General features: G+C 35.9%; 2 protein-coding genes across 2 annotated transcripts; one reads left to right on the top strand and one right to left on the bottom strand.

The window, feature by feature from the left end:
- The first annotated feature begins 155 nt into the window (after positions 1-155).
- Positions 156-5,580, top strand: LOC100267142 (tRNase Z TRZ2, chloroplastic). The gene is made up of 8 exons (XM_002277205.5): positions 156-711; positions 1,544-1,706; positions 1,802-1,872; positions 2,358-2,453; positions 2,534-2,647; positions 4,336-4,404; positions 4,766-4,840; positions 5,351-5,580. Exons 1-8 carry the CDS (start codon positions 325-327, stop codon positions 5,438-5,440), a joined length of 1,065 nt encoding a protein of 354 aa, XP_002277241.1. The 5' UTR covers positions 156-324; the 3' UTR covers positions 5,441-5,580.
- A 181-nt stretch (positions 5,581-5,761) lies between these two features.
- On the bottom strand, positions 5,762-14,226 carry LOC100244832 (3-oxoacyl-[acyl-carrier-protein] synthase, mitochondrial). The gene is made up of 14 exons (XM_002277161.4): positions 14,007-14,226; positions 13,018-13,247; positions 11,730-11,837; positions 11,577-11,648; positions 11,298-11,384; positions 10,598-10,749; positions 9,980-10,060; positions 9,855-9,888; positions 8,586-8,652; positions 8,423-8,499; positions 7,848-7,908; positions 7,659-7,741; positions 6,608-6,679; positions 5,762-6,132 (listed from the first exon to the last, which is right to left on the bottom strand). The coding sequence occupies exons 1-14, from the start codon at positions 14,107-14,109 to the stop codon at positions 5,968-5,970; spliced, it is 1,392 nt and encodes a 463-aa protein (XP_002277197.1). The 5' UTR covers positions 14,110-14,226; the 3' UTR covers positions 5,762-5,967.
- Between the last annotated feature and the right edge of the window lie 428 nt (positions 14,227-14,654).

The raw sequence follows: 14,654 nt of genomic DNA, 5'->3' as shown, positions 1-14,654 counted from the left end.
ACTGTTTTAAAGCACCATTTAAAAAAAAAATAAATTAAATATTATTGATAATAATAATAGAAAACATGTCACTGGAAACCCTAGTCCAGATTTAAAATGGTGACGCCTCGTGTAATTTGTACATTTTTTTTCATGTGCCCATGAAACGACGTCGTTCGCTAGCCAACTGTAGCACTGACACACCTAAAATATCTCTCACCATTTTTGGATTAGAGTTGCAGGCACAACACTGAGGTGTTGGAGAGACGGAGAGCAAAACCTCCTTAAAACCCCCCTCTCTCTCTATCTTCCTTATGTAGCCAGTTCTCTCAAACCCATCAGACAATGCAAATCTCTCTCCCCTTTTCAACCTCCAAAGTCCCATATCTTTCCCCACTCCCCAACCCCACTCCACAGCCCCCTCTCACCATCCCAAAACCACATCCCAAATCCTACATAACAGCCCATTCCAGTCGCCCAAAGGGGTCTGGGTATTTGTCCCTAATCGGCCGAGCAATTGAAGAAGAAGAAGAGTATAGAAAAGCGCGGGCCGAGGTTGCTCGAAATGGGGTTGACTTAGAAGGCTATTCAATTGAGGGCATTTCCATTGGCGGGCACGAGACTTGTGTAATTATTCCGGAATTGAAATCTGCTTTTGATATTGGGCGGTGTCCTTCGCGGGCTATTCAGCAGAACTTTCTATTCATTACGCATGCTCATCTTGATCACATTGTAAGCTCTTTTTCATCACTGTAAATGGGGTGATTACAAAAAATTTGGAAGCAATGCAACTGACAATAAAAAGTGATACGGTGCTATTTCATAAGAATTATGCCTTCATTTATTCTAATTGCTGTGTTCTACATGATGGATTTTTTTGCCTGTTGAATGTGATGGAAAATGGAATAGTCATTCAATTTCCTAGGATATCTGCTCATTCCTTTTGACAGTAACATCGTTCCTACTTAATCCATACACCATGCTTGATGGAACCACCTTACTGAACTGTCCATGAAATTTTAATCCAAATCACTTTTTCTAAACTCCCAAAAGTCCCCTAAAACATTTGAACAAGTAATTAAACTACTATCTCCCCGCATGTCTTGCTTTCCATCATGCATAGAGCATATGTTCTTTTCAAGATTAAAGAAAAACCATACCCGAAGAAAATGTTGTAAGATGTGTAAGCCCAATAGTTAGGTTTTAATTAAAAAGGCATGAGTTGAAACCATGTTCTGGCATTAATACAAGATAATTTCACTTTGAAATTCAGTTTTTATTAGGTCTGATGTTTCAAATTTCTTGTACTAACATCAATTTCTGGTTGGGTGGGTTACTTGAACCACTGTAGCCTACTAGAGTGGAATTTAAGGCACAAAACAAAGTTGTGATAACCTCTTTTTATGGATTGAAGCCCAAGACTGGTTTTGTTGAAAACTAATATGATAAGAAGCATGGTGTATGTTATTGTTTATGTTGTCCTCCTCTTATTTTCTTGAAGCTGTTTCGTCAAAGTTTGGATATTAAAGTTATAACGAGCTTTTGCCATTATCTACTGATGCAGGGTGGGCTACCGATGTATGTTGCAACTCGTGGTTTGTACAACTTAAAGCCTCCAACAATTTTTGTGCCTCCTTGTATTAAAGAGGATGTGGAGAAGTTATTTGACATTCATAGAGCATTGAGCCAGGTGGAACTGAAGCTTGATTTGGTTGCATTGGATGTTGGTATGTTGTTATGTTGTTTTGATTGTTAAATTTAGCTTTATGTATTGTGTTCATGCTTCTTCATTCTGATCATGAATTTATAAGTTCAACCACAGGGGAAACATATGAAATGCGGAATAATCTTGTTGTAAGGCCCTTTAAGACTCACCATGTCATACCCAGCCAGGTATGTTTGTTGTGTCATTATTCTAATTTTGTACAACCTACTAATAGGGAAAATTTTGAATATGAGTGCTTTGACCATTAGAGGTTCCCTTCTTTTACATGCATTTTTCTAATATATGATATTAACCTGAGATTGAATGAGTCTGACTTTTTATTTCTACATGAAAAAATATTGAAATGCTAACTCTAGGTGACATGATTATACCACATAATTTTGGACTGGTCTTTTGTTGCTTAAGATGCCCTAGAATCTTAAAATCAGATGGCCCTAATCGTCCTAGTATTGTATTTTTTGGAAATTTACCTGCTCTCATTGGTGAGGCCATTTTGATGGGTCTTGCACCAATAAAAACAGTTCTTGCATCCATGCTTCAGTTTTCACTCTTTGGAACAACTTTACCTTTATTGATATCTATTTTTCAGTTTACCAAGTGTTTGCAAACTGAGATCCTTCACATTCTAAGTCGTGATACTTGGTTCCTCCAGGGTTATGTTATATACACAGTTAGAAAAAAGCTGAAGAAGCAATACATTCATCTTAAAGGAAAACAGATTGAGAAATTGAAGAATTCTGGTATTGAGGTTTGTAATTTTTTATAAATTAGTTTAAATTGAATCCTCCATTACCCAATATTTTTTTAACTTTTAAAATTCCTCTTTAGATTACAGACACTATATTGTCTCCAGAGGTGGCCTTCACAGGGGATACAAGGTCTGATTTTATGCTTGAACCACGGAATGCTGATGCCTTGAGGGCAAAAGTTCTCATAACTGAGGTAAAGAGTCTCCCCTTCAAGTATGCTTGTTATTGTGGATCTTGTGTGATGAAGTTTTGTTCAGAAATGGTAGAAGACTATCCTCACCTGGCAAGTTCACTTTTAAACGATTATTTCTATTTCTAATAGGCAACTTTTAAATTATGGTTTCATTGAACTTCCTACAAGTTTAGATCAAAGTTTCATTAAGAAGTTTCTCACTTTCAATCAGAGAATATCATCTGATTGCAATCTGTGACCCTAAACCAAATAAAACTGCAGAACTCAAGTAAAACCATGGGGCTATTACAAGCTTAATTGTAAAACAGCCAATAAGATGATCTCTAACTGCCTGTGGTCTGTCAAAAAGACATGGGTTTCTCCTTTTCTATTTTCTATTCTCAATGGAATGCTATCTTTTAATGAAGATGCATGCTTAAAACTACTTGAATTAATTACAAGCAGAATCTATTCCCTTGCTTTGGATGCCCTACTGCTCATCATCCAAAAGGTGATGCTGGTTACAATGTCTTAAAATGCCAAAGGCAGTCTTGGGGCGTTTTGCCTAAATGAAGCAAGGTGTTAGCATCAACTTAAACAAATAAATAATAAAACATTATCCCCAAAAAGAAAAAAAAAACCTCTTAAAGTCACAATAAAATTGAGTAATAAAAAAGGCATAAACTTTATAACTATAAAATTGATTATTTTTTATTATTAATAGCTTTAATTTAGTTCCTTTATCTCTCATAAAATTTAGCTCTCTCTCTTGTGGCTTTACCAAATAATTTTCAACATTACTATTACTATCACCAGTATCTTTCAAGGAATATAATCATATCCTATTGTTATATTTTCCTCCCCATTGGTATTAATATCCACCCATCCTTCTTCTTCTTCGTCCACCAATTGTAGTGGTATCTTTTTCTATCCATCAATTATTAGATTATATATTAGATCAACCACTAGGATAGTCAACAATTTGCTTATTCTTCTCAATCTCTCTTTTTCCCTTCCATTTAAAAAGTTAATTGAAAGTCAAGTAAACCCATATTTTGTAAAAGGTTTAATCAAGTAGAGACCCAATACAAAATTCATGAAATCTATATCAAAAGTCCACAAAGACATGAATGATAGAACCCATTAAAATTCATTGAATATTGAGACTTAAGCCTCTTATAAAATATGTATTAAAAACCCATAAAGGCCGAAAATCCTTTAAATATTTGAGACTTCGGCCTCAACAGCCTTGAGGTTATAGCATTTAAGTTGTAAGCCTTGACAAGTTGAGGCTATAGCCTCAAGGTTAATTTGTAGAGCCTTGCCTTGAGTCGGAGACCTCAATAGCCTTTTAAACATGGGCTGGCTATATGTATACGAGTATCTGGCAGGTTGCCTCCCAGCATGTGAGTTGTTCCTGACCCAATATGTTAAACAGTGGACCATATGGTTGTCTCTGGATCCCTTTTACTGATTAGAGTTGCCAGTGTTCTAAAACCCCTGTTTATAAACTCTAGCAATCTCTAGGTTATCATCCGATGTGGAGAAAAGCACAATTCAATGTTTTCCTGAAGAAATACTTTGGTTATGGTTTAAGTAATGTCATGCCGGAATTACAAATATGCAACACTACCCAGATCTGATATACATGCCGTTTATAATCTGGTGAAAATTTTCATCCTTGACAGTTGAAGTTTATCATATGACAGGCAACTTTCCTGGATAATGGGATCAGCATTGATCATGCACGAGAACATGGTCACACTCATTTGTTTGAGGTATTCATTTTTGAGGTTTTTCTGCCGTTGGTCATACATTTTGTAAAGCAGATTTGTACATGGTGGAAAGATGTCTTATCCTGATCTTTTCATTACTAAATATGATTTGAGGTGTTTCTGATTAAAAAAGGAAAGAAAGAAAGAAAGAATGATTATACTACAATGACCACTTAATCACAGAGTTGTTGAGAGGTGTAGAAGTTAAAACAATTGAGTTTGGCCCATGGAAACTATGGTAAAGATCACATCATCTAGACAAATTTTGTGGATCCTCTATGTAAGACTTTATGTAATGACTTTTGAGGATGGTTTTTTAATTTTGGTTTTGTTATTTTTAAGCATATAACTGTTTCAACTGCAGATCATAGAAAATGCAGAGTGGATTCGAAACAAGGCTGTTCTGCTAACTCATTTCTCCTCCCGCTACCATATTGAGGTGAGCATTGAGCATCTAACACAATCGACATGTTCCACAAATATGTCATTTTAAAACATGTCTTTGTTAGTTCATAACCTAGCCTGCCATGCAATGCTCTGCAAGTAAGCTGCAAGTATGCTTAGATGGTTTCCTAACTGATTTATCATATTGATCATTTAGGTGGGAATGCATTAATATTAAGGTCACATTTGGAACACTAGAATGGAAAATGAGAATGAGAAATTAATTTGATTCTCATTCATCAATGTGTTTGAATTGCTTTTTAGAATGAGAATAAAAAATAAAAATTCACTACTATGAAAACCAAATATGACTGTCATTATCATGACTCACCTCCATTCCTATCTTATTTTCATGCCTATTCCCACATACCAAACAGAAGGGCAGTTATAGAGGCCTAATTGCTTAAATACCGTGTTAAAGTATAAGTCTTGTCTCATGTTCCTTTTCTCTTGTGCAAAAGGTGACGACCGATTTTTCCATGACATCCCCTCTTGTCAATTACAGGACATTCGTAAAGCCGTATCAAAGTTGCAGTCCAAGGTGTCTGCCAGAGTGGTTCCTCTAATGGAAGGCTTCAAATCAATGTATGCTTAGATATGGCTTTCATTTTTTGTTTTTACAATTTTGAACCAAAATTAGGCTTTTGTAATCAATTCACAGGGATTTGTACCCACTTCACTCCAACAAAATGATTAAAAAGCTCATCAAGAGGGAAGCTAGTATCATTCTCGTCATGTGTTTGTATCATTCTTGTCATACAATGAAACTACCTAAAATCCCCTAAACGCAAATGCTTGTCCTGTCCATCTCCAGGTTATTGAGACTTTAGGCACACAAAACAGCCACCCTTTATATTCCCCATGTACGAAACAAACCCATAAACATCATTAACCACAGTCCAATCAAGACAGTAACTGCTGCAAAACTAATTTTTTTTTAAATAAAAAGAATTAAAAATTTTCAATTTGCCCAATTAATTTCCTAAAATTGGATGACATTAGCAATAGAATTAGGAACGATAAAGGGCAAGCTTCTGCCACAATGATACTCTGATCATCTCATTTCCTGGCTTTTTGCGTCCTGGCAACAGATGTTTTCGGCATTCAATCTAACATTTTGCTCTAAGAAGCAGAAGTGAACAGCAAGGATGCATTTGTCCCTCCAAAGCCAAAAGAATTAGACAGGGCTGCTCGTACTGGCATCTCCCTTGAAGCAGTCAAAGGCATATAGCCACCACTAAAAACAGGATCTGGTCTGGTTAGATTAAGTGTCAATGGTGCAATTCCCTGCAATATGACAAATCCACAGCCATGGAATGATGAATACAAACTTTTCAGAGTTAAAAAGCTTGAATAGAGGAATAGGATACAAATTATGATTGCTAGAAGTAGCTATATGCCGTTCTCATGAAATACCCAAAAGCTGTATTCTGATCAAATACCTGAACAGCGGGTGATTGGTAAAATGTAAAGTAGAAGTGGTTCTATCCGATCCACATAGTGGAATACCATATGCCGATATGATCAACATTAATTGGATGCTTGTGCATGTGTCACAATTGGCACACTAGGGAGTGTTCAGGTTTCATCAAGTTTATAAAACCTGAATAATGATGAGCATGGTCTATATACAGTTGCATTGAGAAAGCAGAAGGTTAAGATGTAAGTCAACAATTAGGTTCATGATAGGCTTCCACCATAAATTGGTGGGTGATGTTGGAGGGATTCTGGCAAATAAAACAGAAGATTGGGATATTCTTACATGGTGTATGGCTAAAACTGCAAAAATTGCTTCCACAGCTCCGGCGGCTCCAAGGAGATGACCAATAGCACCCTAGAATTGAAAAATAAATCACCACACAAATGCTTGCCATGGTTAATAAAAACTCAAAATGTCCATACAGAAAATAAAACTCAGTAGTAACAAATATTTGCTGATTGGCATGCTGAGTTAAAACAAAATAAAGCATTTCAAGAGCAGGATGACCGCTTGATTCAATAGTGGAGGATTTAGAAGTTTGCGCATCTCTGATCCCAGAACAGGTGATGTACTTGCATCAAGGAAGCATTTCTGAACAGTCATATTTTAAGCTTGAATGAATATATATATATTATCTATATATTTGTGTGTGTGCATGGTAAATTGAAGCAAAATACTGCTAAGAAATTTCTCTTATGAAGAAATTTAGGCTATGCTTAGTTCCCAAAAAATACTATGGAAAGAAAAAAAAAATGTTAAGGAATGTGATTTTCTAATGTTTGATGTCATTATGTAAAATATGAAAGAAAATCAAATATAATTAAAATTAGTTAGAAATTTATATATTTTAAAATTATTTAATCTTGAAGAAGAAAAATAAGTTAAATGTGTTTGAAGTAATATATAAAAATAATTTATTTATTTTACATCTATTTTTTATTTTCCTTCACTTTTTCTTTCCTTCTACTTCTCCTCTCTAGTTTCTTTCCCTCGCATTTTCCTTTAGGAACCAAACATAGTCTATGGTTTTCTATTTCTATCAGAAGCTATGTATATCCTAACTCAAAATGGGAACAGGTGTGAAAAGGATCTTAGATTTCTGAGGTTGGCCGGGAGGATCATGTGAAGGATGTAAATCCTCTGTAAAGAAATGTGGTCAGAGCAAGCAACATTTTGATCACATTGTCAAACTGATAAGATGTGTGGATAACAAATTGGTGATGCGAGGCCTACATGTCATAAGTAATGCCAAGGAAATTTATACTCACATTTTCCTCAGATATCTTTAACTTAAAAAAATAATAATAAAAAAGAAATAACTAAATAAATTTACCTTTGTAGAGGACAATGCTAAAGAACCCGATGTTGCCTGGTCAGAGAATATGGATTTGATAGCATTGGCTTCTATTGCGTCACCTGAATGACAGATTTTAGCAACATTCTCACCCTTTTTTAGCACATCCAGACATTTTAGATTCATGGCATTAAATTGCTGCAATTTCTAAAGATCCACGTGGTTTACCCAGAGGAGTTGAAGTAGCATGGGCATTTACATAATCCACTTGATTGGGGTGAAGACCAGACTGCAAGTCATGGCAAAGGAAACACATTAATAAATCAACAAAGATCTCCATAGGCATACTGGCATCACAAAATGAAAAATATTCATGGGAATTAGTTCAGAATCCCAATCTGATCAACCAAAAGAGGAGCTACTAGCTACCATTATCAAGCCAGAACCACAGCACACAAGCAAAGAGTGGAATTGAATTAGAGTGCTATTTAAAAATTTAAGCCAAGCAATCATCCTGGCCATATGGCAAGCCAAAATGATTTTATCTGACCAATATATATATATATATATATATATATATATATATCAAAGTTCAGACAGTTAACTTTATCTAATAAAAATCAATTGAGATGCAGTACATTCCATCAAGTGGGAACCAAAGGATGGTTGCCTTTACCCTGGATATGTGCTACCCCCACCTAAAACAGTATTGAAGTTAATTCAGATAACAAGCATCTAAAATTTCCATCCTTGGATACACCTTTTGATTTTGGCGTTCGAAGCCATGAACAGCAGTTTGTTACCTGTTTTAAGGCACGGGTCATAGCCAAAATGGCACCTCTTCCATCCATATGTGGTTGAGTAATGTGATGCGCATCACCTAAACAATACCAATAACTGCAGAACCAATAAGAAGCCGAAGCATAGCCATGAAAATATTTATATTTACACATGTTGAAAAACAACCTGACATCCCATAGCCCCGAACCTCAGCGTAAATTTTTGCTCCTCGTTTTTTAGCATGCACAAGTTCCTTCATTTCCACCAAAAAAAGAGATTAGAAAAGAAGGGGGAAAAGTAGAAACAGTAAAATATTACCAGGAAGGATGAGCAAAATTTGGTAACAAAAAGTAAAAAAACCACCAAATACTAATGCTATGGACAGGTGTAAAACACTTTATATGTGCGCTTGTTGAAGTGATTTCAATTGCAAACATAAATTAGTGAAATGCTGGAAGTAACAAAAAAGCAAGTTCACATCAAGCCACTTGTTCATGTAGGACAGAGGTATATGTCCAGGACAGCTTGCTAGCTAAACTAGAACAGTAGACCTTTTCAATTCAACAAGCAGGTCTACTAAGGGGGAAGGACTAACCTTTTTTTGCAAATAGGCATGGAAACTAAATGATATACCAATCTAAAATAAGGCATTAAATATTGGTTGATATATAGCCAAATTGTTGGCCTCCATATCAGAAAAAACACATAGATACAGGGTACTAAAACAGTTGGGAATTGGCTGAACCAAGTGATAATGGTTCAAGTGAACAAAGGTTCCAGAGCCAAACCATAGCAGACTATGGTCCAAGAACAAAAATTTCTAAATTTTTTCCATTTTTTCTCAATTTCCTGCTCCCATATGCTTAGATTTTGTATTCCTAAACAAAACCTACCAATATTGAAGATCCAAAACAAGATTTTGGCCTCCAAATTGGAACTAACAAAAACCACTGAATCTTCTAAAGTCCTCTCTAAATGAAAAAGAAGATCAATTAGTCCTTTTATATTTCCTTAAATTTTGTTTTTGATTAAATTTAACCAATACCTGATGATTTTTATGGATCTTGAACAAATTTGATAATTTTCCAGTGTGTTTCATGAGAATGCTAGGGACCCAACTTAAGGCTACCTCAGTTGAAACTTATCTCAACATGAGCATCATGATCACTGATCCAGGCACAATGGCCTATCAGGTAATTAAGAAGTTGACCATCCTGCCAACAAAGGCCTGCCACAAATACAACCCATGTCCATGTCACCAACAGCAACACACACAAGCAACCCAACCTACCTATCAAGCATCCATGACTTACCTTGTCATTAACATAAGAAAGATTTATTAACTAGAATGGCAACATAACCACATCAAGTTTGGAAAGGATAGCAGAAAAATGTTAAAAGGGAAATGTAAGTTTCTATAATTGAAATGCTTGGTTAAAACAGGTTTAAACTCACCTCCAACACCAAGATGCCAGAACCTTCTCCTATCCTGGGTTGATTCATATGTTAGCTTGACAACAAAAAGCAACAAAGACATTCATCACATGTAAAACATAAAGCCATTATAATCATTAACCTACACAAATCCATCTCGACCACAATCAAAAGGTCGTGAAGCTTCTTGTGGGCAAGAGTTGTACTTTGTAGTCAGAGCCCTAGACCTGCATAGTGAAAATAATGAATTAACAGCTTGCTAGCTAGAATATGGAGACAAGAACTTGATTCACAAGGATAGCCAACTCCCAAGAACTGAATATATGCATAAAAAAAATAATAAAACCAAATCTGGCATTCCTTAAATATTCTTTGTACATCAAAATACTGGTAGAGCAACTAACAATTTTGCTGTCCACTGTAATGTGGCAATGATAGTGTCTAATCTCCTCCTAGGCGGCCATGCTTGAGTTTGTTCATATGGATACGGGCAACTAGATTTCTAAAAGTCAAAAACAGATTCCTCAATAAGCAGGGCATATCTTTATCTAGTCCTTCACTGCTGCCTTGTGTCATATCTTCCATTTGATGGATAAATTTAAAGCAAGTGCACTGAATAGTCAATTCCAATCTGTGTCTATCAGAAAAAGGATGCATTTCCTGCCCATGATTGTAATAACTTTGGGAATCAGCTATTTGCTAGTCTATCTTCTCATTCCTCGCACATATAGCTTGCTAGCCCATATTGGGTCAAATATCATTACCTGCAAAATCCTGCAATTGATAAAGCATCAATGCTGGACTCTGTTCCTCCAGCCACCATAACATCCGAATCTCCAAACTGAATCATCCTCACAGCATCGCCAATAGAATGTGCCCCAGTAGCACAAGCTGTCACTGCAGCATGATTTGGTCCCTAGATTCAAAAGCAAGACTAGACTATGCAACAATATCTTTCATCACAAGAATACTAATGATCATATACTTCAAATCACATGAAAATAATACTGGCTCAAGAAATTGAAACAGAGAATACACAATGAGCTGGAGATTTACTGAGGACAATGGGCTCCACAGTCTCTACTACTGTGCACAGTTTTCAAATCATTATTCTGATATTTCAACTAGTCAATCCCATCTTTCATGTGGTGTAACCAAGGAAATGAACCGATATGCTAGCTAATAAAATATTCAGATCAAATAGTTTATTTTCTGCAGAATGATCAAATTATAGAGCCCTGACCATTAGATAGATGAAGCACCAATTTAGGAGTCCAGGCCAGTGCTTCAAAGGGCCACATGAAATTTAGACGCATGTCTATGAACATGTCAGACAGTTACACGTCTAACCAGTGTATTAAAGCAACACATGAAATGTAGTTGCATGTCTAGCCACATGTCCTGATCAGCTCATTATATATTTCTCTGTATAACAACTTTAGGTAATGGATGTTATCAGCACACCTGAAAACCGTATCTCATGCTCACATGACCAGATGCCATGTTTATCAAGATCCGTGGGATGAAAAATGGACTTAGACGACGCAGGCGCTGTGTTAAAAAAGGAGACAGTAATCACTTATCACATTATATTGTTTCCAGAGCCATATAGGTCATTATCAACCCTGTAGCTCAATTATCAGGAGAAAATGGCAATGAAGAAGAATTTTGAATGATGATGAGAAGAAAGAAGTGCAATTTACAAGACACTTAATACTTAGGAAGGGCTATAAAACAACCAACCTTTTCACAAATCATTTGAGCTGCATCCAATATATCACTAATGCTTCCAGTTCCTCCACCAATGGAAACTCCCTGGAAATTTTCATATTAGAAAAGTACTTACTCATCAAAGAAAAATTTTCCACTAGATATCTTCAAAATATGGATGATTACTGTCATTTCTTTCTGTTCCTGCTCGGAGGGTGCCCATTTTGCATCGCTTAGAGCTTCATCCGCTGCACATAGTGCATATCCTATAAATCTTGCAATTGATCTACTGTCCTATGAAAGAGAGAGAAGCAAAAAAATTAATTCAAAACACTCACTTACGCATGCACAGACAAAATACCATGATAAAACATCAGAAAATCCTGAGTGGTAACCAACAATAAGAAGCAACATGGGAAGTAGTGGAACAGAGAATAAGAATCCATTCTTATTATCCAAAAGAAAAGTTGACTTGACATCATGTGAGAAGCTGTGGATCTGTTGGAAAGAAAAATAACCAGAGTGCAACTGGTGATGAAAACCAATGACCCACCACAGAAGTTACCAATGGCAAGATATTAGCCAGCCATTCTTGTCAATGGAGCCCCTGGCATCCAGTGGGTCAGACTTCCCACCATATTGGTTGAAAGCAGGCAGATAACATCCTACAGCTTGCCTGTTGATATGCCTGTGGATAAGCACATCCTCCCAGTATATTTGATGCCACAGGAGTGTGACATGATCTGAAACACTGGGAGAAAGCATAGATGTTGAGCTTCAACTAAGGTCACATCCATCTTTTGTTGGAATGCCCATGGAGTCTATCTCAAAACTGTATGACTTGATTATCTCTATCTAATTGTAATTACCAGAGGCAAGATGAAGTAACCAATTTATAGATCGTAACATTAGAATAATAGGACTGATTGCTATAAAATTGGATAGTTGTTGCTCTTTAAAAATTTATGTTGCTGACAACTACCCTTCTCCCTTCTCTGCATATGCAATTCAGGAATCTGGAGTTGGCAGTGATTGGAGAAACCTAAAGCTCACAAGTTATGCCTGACATAGTATTTGTATGGTCCAACTAAAGTTTTGTGGGAAACATCATATGAAACAAGATGAGATAGTGGAAAAATGCATATACTTTAGGGTGCCCAACACCTAAAATTAAATTTAAATTTGGAACACCAGTGCTCCATAATTGTTCTTTTTGTGTAGCACTGAACACATAGCTCCCAAATCATCCAAACTGTACTCTACCATGAATCAAATGGAAAATACTCAGATTTTATTGTATCAGAGTCATTCCTGCAGATATTAACTAATTAACACTTCTCTTCAACTAAAATTTATCAGTCACCACAAGATGAGAAATCAAATTTCACCAAATCATGTAGCATTGGAAAGGGTTCCCCCAGTAACAAAATGATACAAACTTCTGGACCAACCAGATTTGAAATTATGTACTTACCCTGGAATTGAGCCATAATTCCTCACTGAAATCACCTGGATTGGTTCCACATGGCACAATTGCAGCAACTTTTGATGTTAACTGATCATATGTGTGCAACTGGGTTTCTTTATCAAATCCATTCATCTTGAGGTCTTCAGGAGATATGGCCCTAATCGCACATTTCCCTTCTATTAGTCGCTTCCATGTAGTCTCCACCCCACAACCAAGAGGAGTCACCATGCCTAAACCTACGACATATTTAGATCCATGGAAAATCAATACTATTACAGATCTAACTAATAATTTTTTTACATTAGTGTGTGTTTGTATATAGAGAGGGAAGGAGAAAGTGAAAGTAGTTGCAATTGAAGCTTAATGCTCCATTAAAAAGCTTAGAGATTGTAGGGAAATAAAAGAATTTATTTTTTATATTTGGGATTACAGATACAAAAGAAACAGAAACTCTCTCTTCCTTTCTACTCTTCGATCTTGTTCATTAACAGACTACACTATGAGTGGCTTTGACAGAGAGGGCAAGACGTTTCGACACGGTTGAACGTGGAATTGAAGCTTGACATTCCCTTTGGTCATTGATAAAATGAAAGGAGAAATGAGCCAAAATTTTGAATCTCAAATCTTTCATTTTTTGGAAGTTGACACTGATACAGGCATTGAGGGTAGTTTGTAGTAACCTCTTCACTTTTTCCTCAAGCCAAATATAAATTTCAAAATTTTCTTTCTTTCATTCTCCTGAGTTTTCTCAGCAACCAAACGCAGAATAGAGCGGGTAAACATAAGAACGAAACGGAAATTGATCTTAAAGCTCAATGTAGCATTTGGTCACCGAGAAAAAAAAAAATTAAATTTGAAAAAAAAAATTTAAAAACAGAGAATTTAGCTCTCTTGGAGACCGAAACAAAAAAACGAAAAAAGGTCCAAATTTTTCATCAATTTTGTTTTCCTCGGCTCTCTCGGTAGCCAAACAGAGGAAAAAACAGAGAGAATACCGGTGACGACTACTCTGCGAGGAAAAGCAGTAGTAGAAGAAGAAATGAAGCGATTGAACTGTAAACGAGCGGTGAAGAACATTCTAGAACAGAGCTTCGCCATCACTCCTCTTTACACAACTCCAAAACCCTAACCCGTTGCTTCGCTAAATTTCCAGAGTTCAGTACTTGAAGACGCTCCCAGCTGTCCGATTTCCTTCCTCTTTCTTTCTTTCCTCTCTTTTTTTTATTTATTTATTTTATTTTAACTCCAAAACCAAGCTTACGTGGCTCCCTGCTGGAATTTTAGAGATTATTTTCTTAATTGAAATGCACCTGTTATAAATATTATGGTGACGTAACATAAAAATAATAATTATATTGACTAATTAAATCTTTGGGTTTAAACGTCACGGCTGATTAGATTTGAAATCATTCGAGTTTTTCCAAATTAAATTTAATTTTTATACATATAAAAAAAAATCCAACATTTTATACACGACTTTTTAATTTTTAAAAATAAAAAATCCATCTAAATATCACCTCGATCATGCCCTCATTATGAAAACCCCTTTTTTGTTTATGATGCATTTTTCCTATATAAGTCGCATTCCTCGTACATTTTTCGTATAGGATCACATTTATTATACTATGATCACGATCTACTAA

The sequence above is a fragment of the Vitis vinifera genome, chromosome 12, assembly GCF_030704535.1.
Source record: "Vitis vinifera cultivar Pinot Noir 40024 chromosome 12, ASM3070453v1".
NCBI lineage: Eukaryota > Viridiplantae > Streptophyta > Magnoliopsida > Vitales > Vitaceae > Vitis > Vitis vinifera.
Note: the sequence above shows the minus strand (reverse complement) of the source record. Positions and strands in the feature narration are given on the sequence as shown.